General features: G+C 38.6%; 1 protein-coding gene across 1 annotated transcript; it reads right to left on the reverse strand.

The window, feature by feature from the left end:
* Positions 1-606: 606 nt before the first annotated feature.
* Positions 607-13,038, reverse strand: kiss1rb (KISS1 receptor b). Its single transcript, XM_079607105.1, is given in 6 exon segments — positions 607-1,667; positions 7,300-7,538; position 11,234; positions 11,239-11,367; positions 12,164-12,288; positions 12,370-13,038. Coding segments are annotated over 6 exon segments (1,179 nt in total). The 5' UTR covers positions 12,671-13,038; the 3' UTR covers positions 607-1,283.
* Between the last annotated feature and the right edge of the window lie 3,393 nt (positions 13,039-16,431).

The raw sequence follows: 16,431 nt of genomic DNA on the forward strand, positions 1-16,431 counted from the left end.
TGAAATTACATCAAAGTATGAACTAACTTGTGTAATAATTATTCTTACACTACTAGTCTAAATCAAATATATGATATGCTGTCCTAATCACCCAAATGTTACCCAAAAAGTTTTTTTTTAAAATCAATTGGCTTTTTTCAAGCTATGTTTGTGGATATTTCTGTTGATCTGGTGATGAAAGATACCCTTGTAAAAAGAAGTGTTTAATTATATTGAATGTTCACTTGTAGTGTACTTTAAATCTTAAAATGTCACTTTTTAAAACCTGTACTTGCAGAAAATATAATAAAAGAGAAATGAAATAAGAGTACACTTTCATGACCGTTTCTTCACAAACTTACAAAAGTACAATTTGTCAATGTAAAATATTTTAATAGTATACGTGGTTCTATGAATATGCAAATGAGCCCCGCCTCCACTCACTCGCTCAGCTCAGAGATCCACTGGTTGACGATCACACGTTGATCTGATTTGTTACAAGGTAGTTTTTTCTACGTCAATTTTTATTCAATTGCAATTAACATGCATTGTAAAGCATTACATTTAGTTCACACCCAAGTTTATTCTTTTAAAGTGTATTATTTCTGTAATAAGTACTCTTTTTAAAGTGTATTATTTCTGTAATAAGTACTCTTTTTAAAGTGTATTTCTTTCTTTCTCACAAGTGTATACATTCAGTCCCATATGTGACCCTGAACCACAAAACCAGTCACATGAGTCAATTTTTTGAACTTGAGATTGATACATAATCTGAAAGCAGAATAAATAAACTTTCCATTGATGTATGGTTCGTTAGAATAGGACAATATTTGGTCGAGATACAACTATTAGAAAATCTGGAATCTGAGGGAGCAGAAAAATCGAAACATTGAGAAAATCTCCTTTAAAAATGTTCATTTATGTTCACGATTGTGCTGCATTCACTCACAAAAAGACATGTTTTATATTTTTACGGTAGGAAATGTACAAAATATCTTCATGGAACATGATCTTTACTTAATATCCTAATGATTTTTGGCATAAAAGAAAAATCTATAATTTTGCCCCATACAATGTATAGTTGGCTATCGCCACAGATATACCCGTGCGACTCGTGACTGGGTTTGTGATCCAGGGTCACAGAAATAATTGTTTTAATTTGATTGTTTGTTCCAGTTGAATAAAAAAACGATGTGCTTCTAATCACATAATTTTGGTTCTTTACCTTTGACCTTTCAGTCCCATAACACTGGTCGGAGGGCATCTTCATAAAGTGTTATTGATTTAGTCTATAAAGGGTATAATTATGCGTAACCAGTCCAAAGCATCCTTTGAGGTCGGGATGAAAGAAAGTTCATCTCCCTGTTATAGGTTACGCCGGGCTCGGTTGTTCTTGCGCTCCTTTTGAAGATCAGAGGAAACACACTTCTGAAGGCCTTTCTAAAGTTGGCTCCCATGAAGGCGTAGATGACGGGATTAATGGAGGAGTTGGAATAGGACATGCAATGAGCCCAGATCTTGAGTTTGTAGAGCGTGTAACTGTGACTGACATCTGCGGGACAGAAGGCTTGTAAGAGAATCAGGATCTGGATTGGACCCCAGCAGACGATAAACAGCAGGACCATCACAACCACCATCCTGGAGACTCTCGTCCGCACGGCGGCCACGCGCTCTGCTGGAGTCTGCAGCTGGAAAACAAACACCAGAACACAATTTAGGCTTCATTATGGTTTAGTATATGCAGTGTCGGGGTAAATGCATTACAAGTAACTTGAGTTACGTAATCAGATTAATTTTTCAAGTAACTAGTAAAGTAACGCATTACTTTTAAAATTTACAACAAAATTTCTAAGTTACTTTTTCAAATAAGTAACGCAAGTTACTTTGTTTTCCCATTTATTGACAGACAGCTCTCCTGTCCTCATGTTGAGACAAATCATAAGTGCAGATGTGTGTGTGTGTGTGTGTGTGTGTGTGTGTGTGTGTGTGTGTGAACATGTTTATTGTAGTTCTAGACTAAATGTGAGCATTTGCTCATCTCACTTGCACAAAACGATATTCAATATTCCTCAAAATGAATAAAATCAGTGAAATGCAGAATCAGAATACTATGCAAACCTCCAATAACTAAACATGGTAAATAAAACATAATCTCACTTTATTGACCAATGTACTTGCTTCTGACCTTCGATGATTCAGTTTAATAAGCAGAAATGACTTTAGATAGATAGAAAGGTTTGCTTGTGTGCTTTCCTCTACTGTACACATGTCCTTCAGTCTGAGGATTATAATTTCACTTTTGCTGTGAAAGGGTCTTTACATTTGCCCAAAAATATAACTTTTGTGTTATAAAAAAACAAGCCCAGCCCAGGTGGGAAAAAAGTAACGCAAAACTAACGCAACGCATTACTTTTCTAAAAAAGTAACTAAGTAATGCAATTAGTTACTTTTTAAGGGAGTAACGCAATATTGTAATGCATTACTTTTAAAAGTAACTTTCCCCAACACTGAGTATATGTATATTTAGTATAAAAAAAAAAAAAAATGTAGTACCACTGTAAAAAATTATTGTGATTTTAACGGTAAAAGACTGTAAAAATGCTACAGTGAAAAACTGTTAATTGGTTAACAGAAAGTTTCCTTACTATATACGGTAAATAACTGTGATCGATCTAATGGTACATTTAATGTACTTTTACTGTAAAATATCCATTAAATTTACAGTTTTTGAAAGTGAAAAAGAACAACTCATTGTATAATTTACAGTGAAAAAACTTAATTTGACATTCCCACAATTCCCTGCGTGACACTTCACATTTGATGTATTTTTGTTGAAATAACTGTTTCTTCATAGTTTTCTTAGTTTTTTTCTAATCAGTTATGTACATTAGGGTTTTATGTTGCATTTAATGTTGTTAATGTTTATTGCATTTTTATAATTTCATGTGTGTTACCATGATGGTGTTTAATGTTTGTGTGAATGACAGTGTGCAGCTTCTATATATATTAGTATTAACTTTACTGTGAAAGATCTGCTTGTGATGAGCTGTGATTGATCATGTGACTCTCATCTCTGCTGTGATTGGTGGTTGTCAGTGTATGGTACAAAAGAGATATTAATACTTCAATAGGTCTGTAAATTAACATTATATAAGATAATGAAATACGGTTTATTACTGTAAATTTAAAATTAAGTCTGTAAAACCTAAAATTTTGCTACCATATTTTATACAGTAAATTTCTGGCAACCACAGCTGCCGGTATTTTACCATAAATGTAACAGATTTTTTTTTTTACAGTGTATACAGTCAAACCTACATTTATTCAGACACCTTCAACATTTAACACATTATCACAGTTCTGTCAGGATCACTATCCGATCGTCGAATACGAGTGACAATTAGCATATAGTTTGGGTTGGCGGTATGGTTCTGTTCTGGGCAGTCTAGCATGGAGAAGAGCAGCAAAAACCCCTCTTAGACAGAACAGAACCAACATGAATGTATGCAGATATCATTAATTCAAGATTTTAAAGTACAAATTGATTCGAGAATTTATTATGATTCAAGGGGAATCATAATGCCAAATCCTGACTGGGCGAGAGGAGGAGCTGGGGATGGAGGAGAGTAATTCACTCCTGAGAAACGCGATAGCTGCTGATAATACTGAAGGAGCTTATATATGTATACATTCAGGGTGCGATTTGTGAAAAAAACAGAGGGGGGATGTTTTGAAACATTTTTATTCATAAAAAAAATCATGAGAACATGAAGTTCATCACTGCATTTGCAGGAATTGTAAAAAAAAAATTCTTATTAACTCATGAAGTAGCCTAACGCAATTTTTACTGTAATAGCTTATCTTTCCCCACACATATGAACTGTGATCATGCAATAACGTTAACTTTACATCGCGATGCTGAGCTACAGTGAAATGATAGAAAAGACATTATCTGTGTTAGCAATGCTGTATCTTATCAGCAACTGCAATGTGTTCGCCTCATTCGCGCAAACTGGACTCGCGAATGAGGCTCGCGTCTACCAAGCCGCGCTAAACACCGCGCCGCAGGACCTCTAGACGTGCGTAAACGCGTCTTTACATTGACTTAACATTGAAATCACTCGCGCCAGACGCTCAAGAGTGAGTGAGTAATCATTTTAAAATAAAATTGACTTTAATCAAATCCACGGATCCGTGATAAGTTTTGTGATCCGTCACGCCACTATGTAGTAGCACTATGATCACTTATATGAGTTAACAAAAATAATTAAGCAGAGGCAGGGATACATTGACCAGAAAGGGGGAAATCCCATGCATCCCCCCCGGCAAATCGCACCCTGTATACATTGATAGGAGTCGCATATCACACAAACACGAGCTCTTGAAACCCCGCTTCACTTAACTTGGTGCCAGGCCCGGTTCTAGAACCAAATCACTGAGGGTGCTTCTGAAAATAGTGAGGGTGCTCACATAAACGTAGGGTCATCTAAATTTTTTTAGTCTAGGGGGAGGGTCACCCAAATTTCATATTGTAGCCTACCGTTTTTTTGTATTCATGAAAATAGAAAATTTTCAAAGTGGCTTGTTTGGTGCATATTTTTCCATGTGGCGCCATGTAGCTCTCTCAGTCTCGGCCCCCCAGGGCCAGCAGATGGGTCTGACCCAACAAAAATCGTTTGATAGTGCGCGCGCGCGCGTACACGCTCAAAAAAAGAGCATCATGTCACATGTCAGAACAGAACGCCAATGAAATGTAAACCCGGCAAAGCTTTAAAACACGAGCAAATAATGAACTTTTGTGATTGCGAATAAGTGCAGTGTCCTGTGAGTAACTCTACCGCTGTGAAGTAGTCAGTAGCCGCGTTTCCATTACAGATTTGCGCAAATGTTTTGCGCTATTATCTAAATATCGATAAAAAACTATTGCGAAATGACGGCGTTTCCATTAACCGATGTTATGCAACTAAAACGTCCTTTTTTCTCTCGCGATAAGTCATTCCAAAAATCACGGCAACGGACGTTGGTTTATATAATCTCACAGGCAGCCACCGCATTAGACATTATTATTATTAATGGAAGGAGACGTACACATGGCAGGGAAAGACCCTTATAATGCGAACGATATTTAAGGAGTTTCTGGGTGTTTCGCCCTCATTTCTGCTCTGAGGTTTTGATTGTGGCATTTCTTTGAGGTTTAGAATCCAGTATTCCTATAGGTTAATTATTGTTTCTTTTATGAATTTAATAGAACTCTGTCTCCTATTCCAAACGATCCATGTAGGCTACTTTTGTGTCTATTCGTTTTTCCTTTTTAAACCCGTAATTGAAAAACGAAAAATGAACGGTTGTCTTTTTAAAACGCAAAGTTGAACACCAAAATTTTAATTTGAACTGGCTACACCAACTGCTGCGCAAAAAAGTAAATATCGACGAATTTGCAGATTTTTGTTTAATGACTTTTTCCCCCTTTATTAAACATGTAAAATATTCACTAATTAATATGGAAAACATGTTGATTTTACTGGTTTTCTGAAGCCAAATTAGAACCTGGAATTGACATTTCCCCGCAGTGCTGAATGAGAAGAGCCAATATTAAACTATTGTTTTCTAAGTCGGCTAAAAACATCTCCATCTCCGCTGTTAAGCAGATGCGCTTTTAGAGAGAAATGCACCTTTCATACGGATTACTTGATCAGAACAAAATGTATTAGCTTTCGATTCGAATTTGTTCGTTTTAAAGTGGACATTTCAAGCTTTAGCCTATAGGCTATATTTTGTTTCTGTTCTCACGCTCCAGTTCACGGAGATCATGAAAACGCGCCTGATTGTTTTATGTTATTTTACAAAAGCACAACGTTTTCTTGTTATCGTTTACACAAATAAAAGTAGTTACAAATAATGTATTATTATTTTCTGTATGACCAGAAATTATAGAGTATATTAAGTTGTTTCACTGTTGATAGTAAAATGCAAGTGTTCGCGCGCGCGCCTCCGTGCCATGTAGTGCGCGCTCCACACAAACCCTGGATATGCGTCAAAATCTTGTGTTTATTTGTGATAATCTCAGCCCTGTATTATTATTGGCTAACCCGTATTACAAATTGCTTTGTTCCTTTTTTGGATAAAAGTGTCTTCTAAATATGTAGCCTAGTAAATGTTATAATAATGATGATAATTATTATTATTTGCGTACACGGACCCCAAACACACCACGTCTTCTACGTCAGGTGACTGTAAATGCGCAAAAACTGTTTCCATTGCAGTTTTGCGAAATATTTCTTTTTCGAATTTCCTGAAAAACCTCCTCATGCGAGCGTAAAAACTTTTTTGCGATAAACGAGAGTTTTTGCGAAATTGACGTGTTTCCATTGAGCGTATTTTCAATTCGCAATTTCAATTTGCGCAATTTGAAGGGTAATGGAAACGCGGCTACTGACATGAAGCTGACTAGCGCTCAAAGGTTTCACGTTGCCTGCCTAGCAACTAAATATTCTTTTAAAGCTTCAAACCAACAGCAGAAACGATAGGCATTTTATTTAAAAAATGGTAACACTTTATAATAAGGTTTCATTTTGTTAGCGTAAACTAATTTCCTGAGCGGGACGCACACACGCAAACAAAGTGGGCAATTAAAGAGACCTCTTCACCTATGCGTATCACGATCGCGAAAACCAATCAAATGCATTAAACATGAAAGCATAATTAAATCATTTCTGATTTGAAAAATCGTGTTAATGGATTTATTTTGTGTAGCCTATATGTATGGGTGTGAATCCGTCTGTGTTTCTATTGTCGGCAAAATCTCGTTTACATGTGTGCTATTAGGCTAATAATTTCATCTGAGGGTGCTTTCACTTTTGTTTGAGGGTGCTAGCACCCCCGTAGAACCGGGCCTGCTTGGTGCTCATGTCGACTTAAATTGCTAGGTTTACTCTGTGTTCATAGTGTACTGAAATTGCTGAACTCACTTAACTCGGTGTTCATATAGAGTACTTACAGAATTAAGTTCACTTAGTAATAATGTAAACTGAACTTAAATTGCTAAGTTTACTTAACTTGGTGTTCAGATAGCATACTTACAGAATGAAGTTCACTTAACTTGGTGTTCATGTAGACCACTTAAATTGCTAAGTATACTTGGTTTTCATAGTGTACTAAAATTGCTGAGCTCACTTAACTAGGTGTTCACATAGTGTACTTACAGAATTAAGTTCACTTAGTGTTCATGTAAACTGAACTTAAATTGCTGTTAACTTAACTTTGTGATCATCTAGTTGACTTAATATCTTCCATAATGCAGAAATGTAACGCCACCAGTACCTGGTTACAGCCATGAAGCGGCTCCACCGTGGCTTGACCCATGCGTTTGAGCATGAACGTGTAACACATGCAGATGGTGATCAGAGGCAGCAAGTACACCGCCAGGAAGGAGTAGAGAATATACGCTCTCTTATGAAGGAGAGAAGGAAAGGCCTCGGTGCAGTACGTCTGCGGACCGAACCAGAACGAAGACTCGGTGTGCTGATACAACGCGATCGGCACCGAAAGCAGAAGAGAACCTGTGTGGAAACACATGAAAATAATCTTTTATTTTACCACAGCCAATAAAAACTATGAAAATAAAAGCCATTCAAACCAAAATGGGTGTAGCATTTTGAACTCCAAGAAATTAAAATAATGCAGTATTCCAGCTAGTCACCATTAGCATAGAGTCTTACAAATAAAGGTTCTTTATTGGAATCGATGGTTCTATAAAGAACTTTTAACATTCACGGAACCTCCATTCCATTGCAGAAAAGGTTCTTTATAGAGGAAAAATTTCTTTAGATAATTAAAATGTTCTTCATACTAAGAAAAAAAAATGGTTCATTTAAGAAATGATCACTGGGGATCAAAACCTCCTTTATTGGTAACACTTTACAATAAGGTTCATTAGTTAACATTAAAATGAACTAATAATGAACTGCACTTATACAGCATTTATTAATATTAATTTCAATATTTACAATACTTTATTAAAATCTTGTTAACATTAGTTAATGCACTGTGAACTAACAATGAACAGCTGTATTTTTATTAACTAACATTAACAAATATTAATAGATACTGTAACAAATGGATTGCTCATAGTTAGTTAATGTTAGTTAATACATAATGTTAACTAATGAACCTTATTGTAAAGTGTTACCCCTTTATTTTTATGAGTGTGTAACTACTAGGGCTGCACAATTAATCGAGTTTGTAATCGCGATTGCAATAACGGATTCCACAATTATGCGTAATTAGAAAAAAAAACAGTGCACTTACATTATTCTGTGTGCTTAAGATGTGTGTTTTTTTCTCTACAGCTTACCTTAAGGCCCCCCCCCCATTGTTTTAATTTTAGTATAACATTATAATACCATGCATATTTGTACTTTAGTTTGGTTTCTTTAAATATTTTACTTAATACTTAATGCTAGAGAAAAGCAATACAAGTGTGTATTCAAAACAGAATTTAATGTAAATTTTGATAAGCTTAATTAATAATCACAATTACAATTTCAAGGGAATAATCGACACTTATGATTTTTGTCATAATCGTGCAGCCCTAGTAACTACAATAAGATAACATGGGATTGCACTTAAATGATTTTCATACATATCCAGTGTCGTAAAGGAGTAGAGGCAGTCGGATCCATTCGCAGAGCTTTATTTTAACAGATAACAAAACACTGACAAGAAACAAGGAAACACGAGGAGACACGAGGAAAACATGCAGCGTGGCAAAACAAGACTTCACCAAGTGTAATAGTGAGAGTGAGGTATAAATGTGTGTGGAGCTGTGAGTGGAACTAGGTGCAGGTGTAAGGGTGATCAGTGGCAACAGATGTGAGTAATTAGTCCAGAGTGTGTGCGTGAACAGTCCAAGGGAATGAAGTGCAGGGGTGAAGCGCCCTCTCCAGGGCAATCCAGCCAAACATGGTCACATAACCCCCCCTTTAAGGAGCGGCTACCAGACGCTCCAAATAAAATCCAGGCGGGGGGCAGAGTGAAGACTATCCTGGGGGAGGGACGGAGGGCCAGGCCCGTGCAGAGGAACGGGACCAGGACACAGGCAAGGCGGGCCTGGGCCATGGAGCGTGGGTGACCAGGGTGGAGCAGGACGTGACGGCGGCCAGGGCGGAGCAGGATGTGATGGCAGCCAGGGCGGAGCAGGATGTGACGGCGGCCAGGGCGGAGCAGGACGTGACGGCGGCCAGGGCGGAGCAGGATGTGATGGCAGCCAGGGCGGAGCAGGATGTGACGGCGGCCAGGGCGGAGCAGGACGTGACGGCGGCCAGGGCGGAGCAGGACGTGACGGCGGCCAGGGCGGAGCAGGACGTGACGGCGGCCAGGGCGGAGCAGGACGTGACGGCGGCCAGGGCGGAGCAGGACGTGACGGGGTCCATGTAGGCGCCGCCTCCATGGCCCTCACAGGGTACCTCCTGCCCCCCCCCAAAAAATACTTGGGGAAATCAAAAGGCTCCCGAAGCTTGAGAGGCGGGACCGGCAGGGCGAGGCGCAGAGGCGGGGCCGGCAGGGCGAGGCGCAGAGGCGGGGCCGGCAGGGCGAGGCGCAGAGGCGGGGCCGGCAGGGCGAGGCGCAGAGGCGGGGCCGGCAGGGCGAGGCGCAGAGGCGGGGCCGGCAGGGCGAGGCGCAGAGGCGGGGCCGGCAGGGCGAGGCGCAGAGGCGGGGCCGGCAGGGCGAGGCGCAGAGGCGGGGCCGGCAGGGCGAGGAGTCTGGGAACGCCCTCCGGAGCCTGGCGAGCCCAACGAGTCCTCCTTCTCCTTCTGCGACGGCGCTTCACTGGGCTTGACTCATTACAGGGTGCACTGGACTCACAGGATGCACTGGACTCACAGGATGCACTGGACTCACAGGATGCACTGGACTCACAGGATGCACTGGACTCACAGGATGCACTGGACTCACAGGATGCACTCGGTTCAATCGGCTCACTCGGTTCAATCGGTTCAATCGGCTCACTCGGTTCAATCGGCTCACTCGGTTCAATCGGCTCACTCGGTTCAATCGGCTCACTCGGTTCAATCGGCTCACTCGGTTCAATCGGCTCACTCGGTTCAATCGGCTCACTCGGTTCAATCGGCTCACTCGATTCAATCGGCTCACTCGAGTCGGCTGGCACGCGCTCAAACTCCGGTTTTACTGGCGAAACCTCCGCTGTCTCTGGATTAGCCAACTCAACAGGACCAGTGTGGAATCCGGACTCGAGGGATCCAACACGATGAGTGGGTTTGGCAGGAACGGTATACTTGAAAGCCCCTCTGACGGTTATCAAGTGAGGATCAAACAGTTTAACAAGAAGAGTCCTTAGTGGCGTGCGGAATGAGAGAGAGAAATCCGCCGCATACGAACCTCCCCGGCGCAGGGACCAGAGCAGTTCCTCGGGATCCTCCTCTCCTGCGGGGAGTTCAAAAGCCTCTCTGAATCGGGCGATAAAAACGGCATAAGAGGGGAACGAAATTCGACCTGGTTCCCAGAGCGCGCCTGCCCACTCCAGAGCCCTTCCAGTGAGCAGTGAGCAGATGAAGGAAACACGGTCGTAATCCGAGGTGTAAAACTGGGGCTGACGATGCATATACAAGATGCACTGCCGAAGAAATCCCTCACATGCCACAGGTGAGCCATCAAACTTCACAGGGAAGGGTAATTTTGGTTTGCTTGAAGCCGTACTCACGCTTGATGTGACAGGCGCAGGTGTAGCTGGGGCTTGCGCTTCATTAGCGGCCGCGCTCTGTTGAGTGAGGGTATGAACAGACCTCACTAGTTCCTCCGTGAGATTCGTCAACTTGACGAGCTGTTGTTGGTGTGTGACCAACACAGATGCCCGGGAACGAACCTCGGAAGCAAGACTCTGGAAGTCTGCTGGATCCTGGTTTGGTGAAGTCTTCTGTCGTAAAGGAGTAGAGGCAGTCGGATCCATTCGCAGAGCTTTATTTTAACAGATAACAAAACACTGACAAGAAACAAGGAAACACGAGGAGACACGAGGAAAACATGCAGCGTGGCAAAACAAGACTTCACCAAGTGTAATAGTGAGAGTGAGGTATAAATGTGTGTGGAGCTGTGAGTGGAACTAGGTGCAGGTGTAAGGGTGATCAGTGGCAACAGATGTGAGTAATTAGTCCAGAGTGTGTGCGTGAACAGTCCAAGGGAATGAAGTGCAGGGGTGAAGCGCCCTCTCCAGGGCAATCCAGCCAAACATGGTCACATCCAGATGGTGGTGCACACAGTCAGAGCCGTCTGTGGTGTGCGATGATGGAGAGACTGGAGTGGGTAGACGGTCACGTAAAACCGATCCACACTCATTGCAGACAAAGTGATGCAGGTCGCCTGCGCAGTTACCTGCCAAACACACACAACTAGATCACACATCCAGCACACACAGGTGAAACTCCAAAAATTAGAATATATTGTGCAAAAGTTCATTTATTTCAGTAATTCAACTTAAAAGGTGAAACTAATATATTATATAGACTCATTACATGCAAAGTGAGATATTTCAAGCCTTTATTTGTTATCATTTTGATGATTATGGCTTACAGCTTATGAAAACCTTTTCACAATATTCTAATTTTGAATTTGGGGTTTTCATAAACTAAGCATTAAACATTAAACAAGAGATAAACATTGTATATTTTCATAAACTCAAACTTCTATACATTTTTTTCTATTTAACTTTCTTAATTTATTTCACTTCAGATTCAAAAATCTGCCAAATGTCTTCTTTAAAACAAGACCAATCTTACATCTATATTCCAAAGCATTCTTGAATTACAACCATTTAAGTTCGAAATGTGCATTTTCATGTCTATTAAAAAAAAAGGGGGTTGACACTTAAAGGGTTAATGGGAAACACTAAACGTAACGCGTAAATGCGCGTAACTAACGCAAATCAAGCAAGCTAGTGTGCATAGGCCACAAAGTGTTGGCGAGATAACAGATTAGCGGACTTCAGGGAATAATATGGATTTTTTTCCCCCCAGAAAACTTCACACATTATAAATTCAAGCACCTGTATCTATTTTTTTTTTTTTTTTTTAACTTTCCAGGGCCTTTTATTTTCAGATTCACAAACTTTCAAGGATTTCAAGGACCCGTGGGTACATAGAACAAGTGTACAGAGTAAAAACGCTCTCACCTGTTGCAGATAATTGACCAGCCGGCACATGAAGTCCCCAAATATCCAGCTGGGAAGAGTGTATAAAGTGGCAGTGAAAGGAACACAACAAACCAGGAAAAGTATATCTGTGGTTGCAAGATTAACTGAAGAGAAAAAGAGTGTTTATTAAAAGAATGACGTGATAAGCACTGCACATGATATTCTGAGAAACAAACCGTTTATACCTATGTAGAGGTTTGTAACCGTTTTCATCTGCTGGTTTTTGACGACGACGTAGATGACCAAGAGGTTTCCCACCAAGCCTACAAACATGATAAGGGTGAAAAACACTGGGACCAGCCAGGCGTCCGTCAGCGGCACTGGGCTTTGAGATCTCATGGGGTCTGACTGGTTACAATCGTAAATCTTTGCTTGATTACTGCACAAGATGAGTTCTGGAGCCTCGGTGGTCCGGTTACGTTCTGCCATTAGATATACATGCGTCTCTAGTAATATCCTGAAACGCAAAAACATATTCAGGTTCATTTTCTGAGTAAATGTGTTAATGTTCAAGATGCTATTTGCACAAAACGTACAACAGACTCAGAGCACAATCACACAGTTACCTCACAGGGGTTTGTGCTGTTTACATGAACGGCATGCATTGAAATGAACATGCAGACTCTACTTAAGTTCACCCAGATTGGTGCTCATGGAGACTCTACTTAAACTGCCAAGTTCACTTAACTTGGTGTCCATATAGTGTACTTAAAGAATTAAGTTCACTTAACTTGGTGCTCATGTAGACTTCTTAAAATAATTAAGTTCACTTAACTTGGTGCTCATGTAGACTACTTAAAATAATTAAATTCACTTAAATTGGTGTCCATATAGTGTACTTAAATAATTAAATTCACTTAACTTGGTGTCCATATAGTGTACTTAAATAATTAAACTCACTTAACTTGGTGTCCATATAGTGTACTTAAATAATTAAACTCACTTAACTTGGTGTCCATATAGTGTACTTAAATAATTAAATTCACTTAACTTGGTGCTCATGTAGACTTCTTAAAATAATTAAACTCACTTAACTTGGTGTCCATATAGTGTACTTAAATAATTAAATTCACTTAACTTGGTGCTCATGTAGACTTCTTAAAATAATTAAACTCACTTAACTTGGTGTCCATATAGTGTACTTAAATAATTAAATTCACTTAACTTGGTGCTCATGTAGACTTCTTAAAATAATTAAGTTCCATTAACTTGGTGTCCATATAGTGTACTTAAATAATTAAATTCACTTAACTTGGTGTCCATATAGTGTACTTAAATAATTAAATTCACTTTACTTGGTGTCCATATAGTGTACTTAACTAATTAAATTCACTTAACTTGGTGCTCATGTAGACTTCTTAAAATAATTAAATTCACTTAACTTGGTGTCCATATAGTGTACTTAAATAATTAAGTTCACTTAACTTGGTGTCCATATAGTGTACTTAAATAATTAAATTCACTTAACTTGGTGTCCGTATAGTGTACTTAAATAATGAAGTTCACTTAACTTGGTGCTCATGTAGACTTCTTAAAATAATTAAATTCACTTAACTTGGTGCTCATGTAGACTTCTTAAAATAATTAAGTTCACTTAACTTGGTGCTCATGTAGACTTCTTAAAATAATTAAATTCACTTAACTTGGTGCTCATGTAGACTTCTTAAAATAATTAAGTTCACTTAACTTGGTGCTCATGTAGACTACTTATCAAGTTAAGTGAACTTAATTATTTTGTTCATATAGTGTACTTAAAGAATTAAGTTAACTTAACTTGATGTTCATATAGTGTACTTAAATGGCTAAGTTCACTTTTTTTTGGTTGTCATCTAGTGTACTTAAATTGCTAAGTTCACTTAACTTAATGTTCATATAGTGTATTTAAATTGCTAAGTTCACTTTTTTTGGTTGTCATCTAGTGTACTTAAATTGCTAAGTTCACTTAACTTGGTGTTCGTACATTTCAATGGCATGCATTAAGTCTTCCAATATCAATGTTTAGAGCAAACGTGCACAGTGAGATCATATCGTTTACAGTCTTCATCATGATAACTAATGAGTATAATTAAAAAGAATATACTATCCTTTACCAGTAAAACAAAGATAATACAGAGCAAAAATCATATTATTAAAATACATCTTTGTTTTGTCACTCGTTTATACTTACCAGTGAAACAAAAATCTGCCAGTGTAGTGCGAAAAAACCCACTCGGATTAAAGTTACATTACCGGTATATAAAAAAAGGACTCAATATCTTAATATTTCAAGTAGATTTATCGTGTTTCAAGGATTTTTAGATATATTTATTAGATAACAATTTAAAGACTGATTAATCTTTTTTAAGAAGTAATTTTGGTAGCACTTCATTTTATTTGTGACAGTTATGTTATTAGTTATGCATAATTACAAACAACTAACCCCTAAATCAGTTAAACTTTATGTTAAGGTGTCCTTATTACAGTATAGCTATAGTTAATTTACTGATTAATATTAGTTAACATGTATTTACTATAGGATTAGGGTTTGTTGATTGTAATTAGGCATAATTTACTGTTATCACTAGAGTTATAACATGAAATGTAAACAAGCACACTTTAAAGTAAAGTGTTACCCCAAATGATACCCTAACCCTATAGTTAGTTGTTACACTGTAACAACGGCAACTTAAAATTTGTGCACATTAAAGTGTATTAAACAATACCAAATAGACCTAAATGCAGTCTACAATTTTCTAAACAAATTGCTCTTTTCACGGTATTTCCCAAAATTTGAAGAAAAAAATATATATACGTAATAACATGCAATATTAGCTTACCTCTTTTAAAAACCTTTGCTCTTATTAGAAAGATTCTTCGTAAAACATCCTTCAGTCCAATCATGTGAAGCTAAATCTTTGACTCCGTGAAGATCTGTCATGCAGTGACTCGGGCACGAGCACGCGCGCGCGCGCAGGGGGGAGGAGCAAAACACCACGCGCTGTCTAAACATTCGCGATTTATTTTTATACAAGTGTTCAACTTTATTGTCATGCTACCAATCGTTTGATTTGATATTGGCACTTTTAGCTAGAGTTCAGAGACTAGTGAATATAATATTGACTGCAAAATGAGCACGATCATGTCCAATAACACACACACTAAATAAGGTATATTTATTGTCTAAACTTGTTTGTCTGTTATGCAGCAATCACTAGATCAATATATTTCGATAAGCCATGGGCCTATTAATATTGTGCATGCTTGATATATCAGAAATTAAAATATACAATAGCTCATAGCTGGCTCAGGAATAAAGATCACAGCATTATGAAACCTAAATCCACTCCAAATCTAGCTTGATTGATATAGCCATAGTCGCCAGATATATCAGGAGCTTCATAGGATTTCTCATCATGGATTTTGTTTAAATACATTTTTAATACTCGAATTAAAGCTTGTAAACGGTCTTTATCGCTAGAAATACAAAATTGAAATAACCTGTTAAACTTAAACATTATGCAATCATTAAAGACATTTCTCCTTAAACATTTTTTTAATATTAAGTGTTCTTTAAAATTGTGTAAAAAAACCTCAGGTTGTATATCTGCACAATTTTGTCTTGAACTGATTCAGATCATTAGGAAAGAGCTCCATGATCAATGATTAAAGTCCCCTTAAAACTCATCTTTGATCACCAAAATTACATCTTTAAGCATTTTTTTTTTCATGGCTTCAAATGGCTTGAATGTAACTCGAAACCCTTCACTCATTTAATATACACGGTTCTATGAATATGCAAATGAGCCTCGCCTCCACTCACTCACTCACTCACTCAGAGATCCACTGGTTGACGATTACACGTTGATCTGATTGGTTACAAGGTAGTTTGTGACGTCAGAAACACCAGCGATTTCAAACCGTGTTTTTGAGACTGTCTTTGGTTCACTGCAGTTTTAAGCAGAAAATACTCAGCAATGCTGTCGACTTTAGACACGGTTTGTCTTAAAGCAGATTAAAAACACCACATAGACACATAAACAACATTAAAAGCCTGATTTTCACCACAGGGGGACTTTAAGGCCTATTGAACCCTTCTTTCCTAAGGCTGTAAACTTTGATAGAAGGATTAATTCACAAAGATCATGCTGTGGTTTCCTTGATGTCCTTCCAAACCCGTAGCCTTTTTCTTCGGTGTTACACAAAAGAAGATATTTTGAGAATTTGCTTTTGTTCATGCAATTAAAGTCAATTGGATCTAAAACAACAAT

Source organism: Phoxinus phoxinus, assembly GCF_949152265.1.
Source record: "Phoxinus phoxinus genome assembly, chromosome: 3".
NCBI lineage: Eukaryota > Metazoa > Chordata > Actinopteri > Cypriniformes > Leuciscidae > Phoxinus > Phoxinus phoxinus.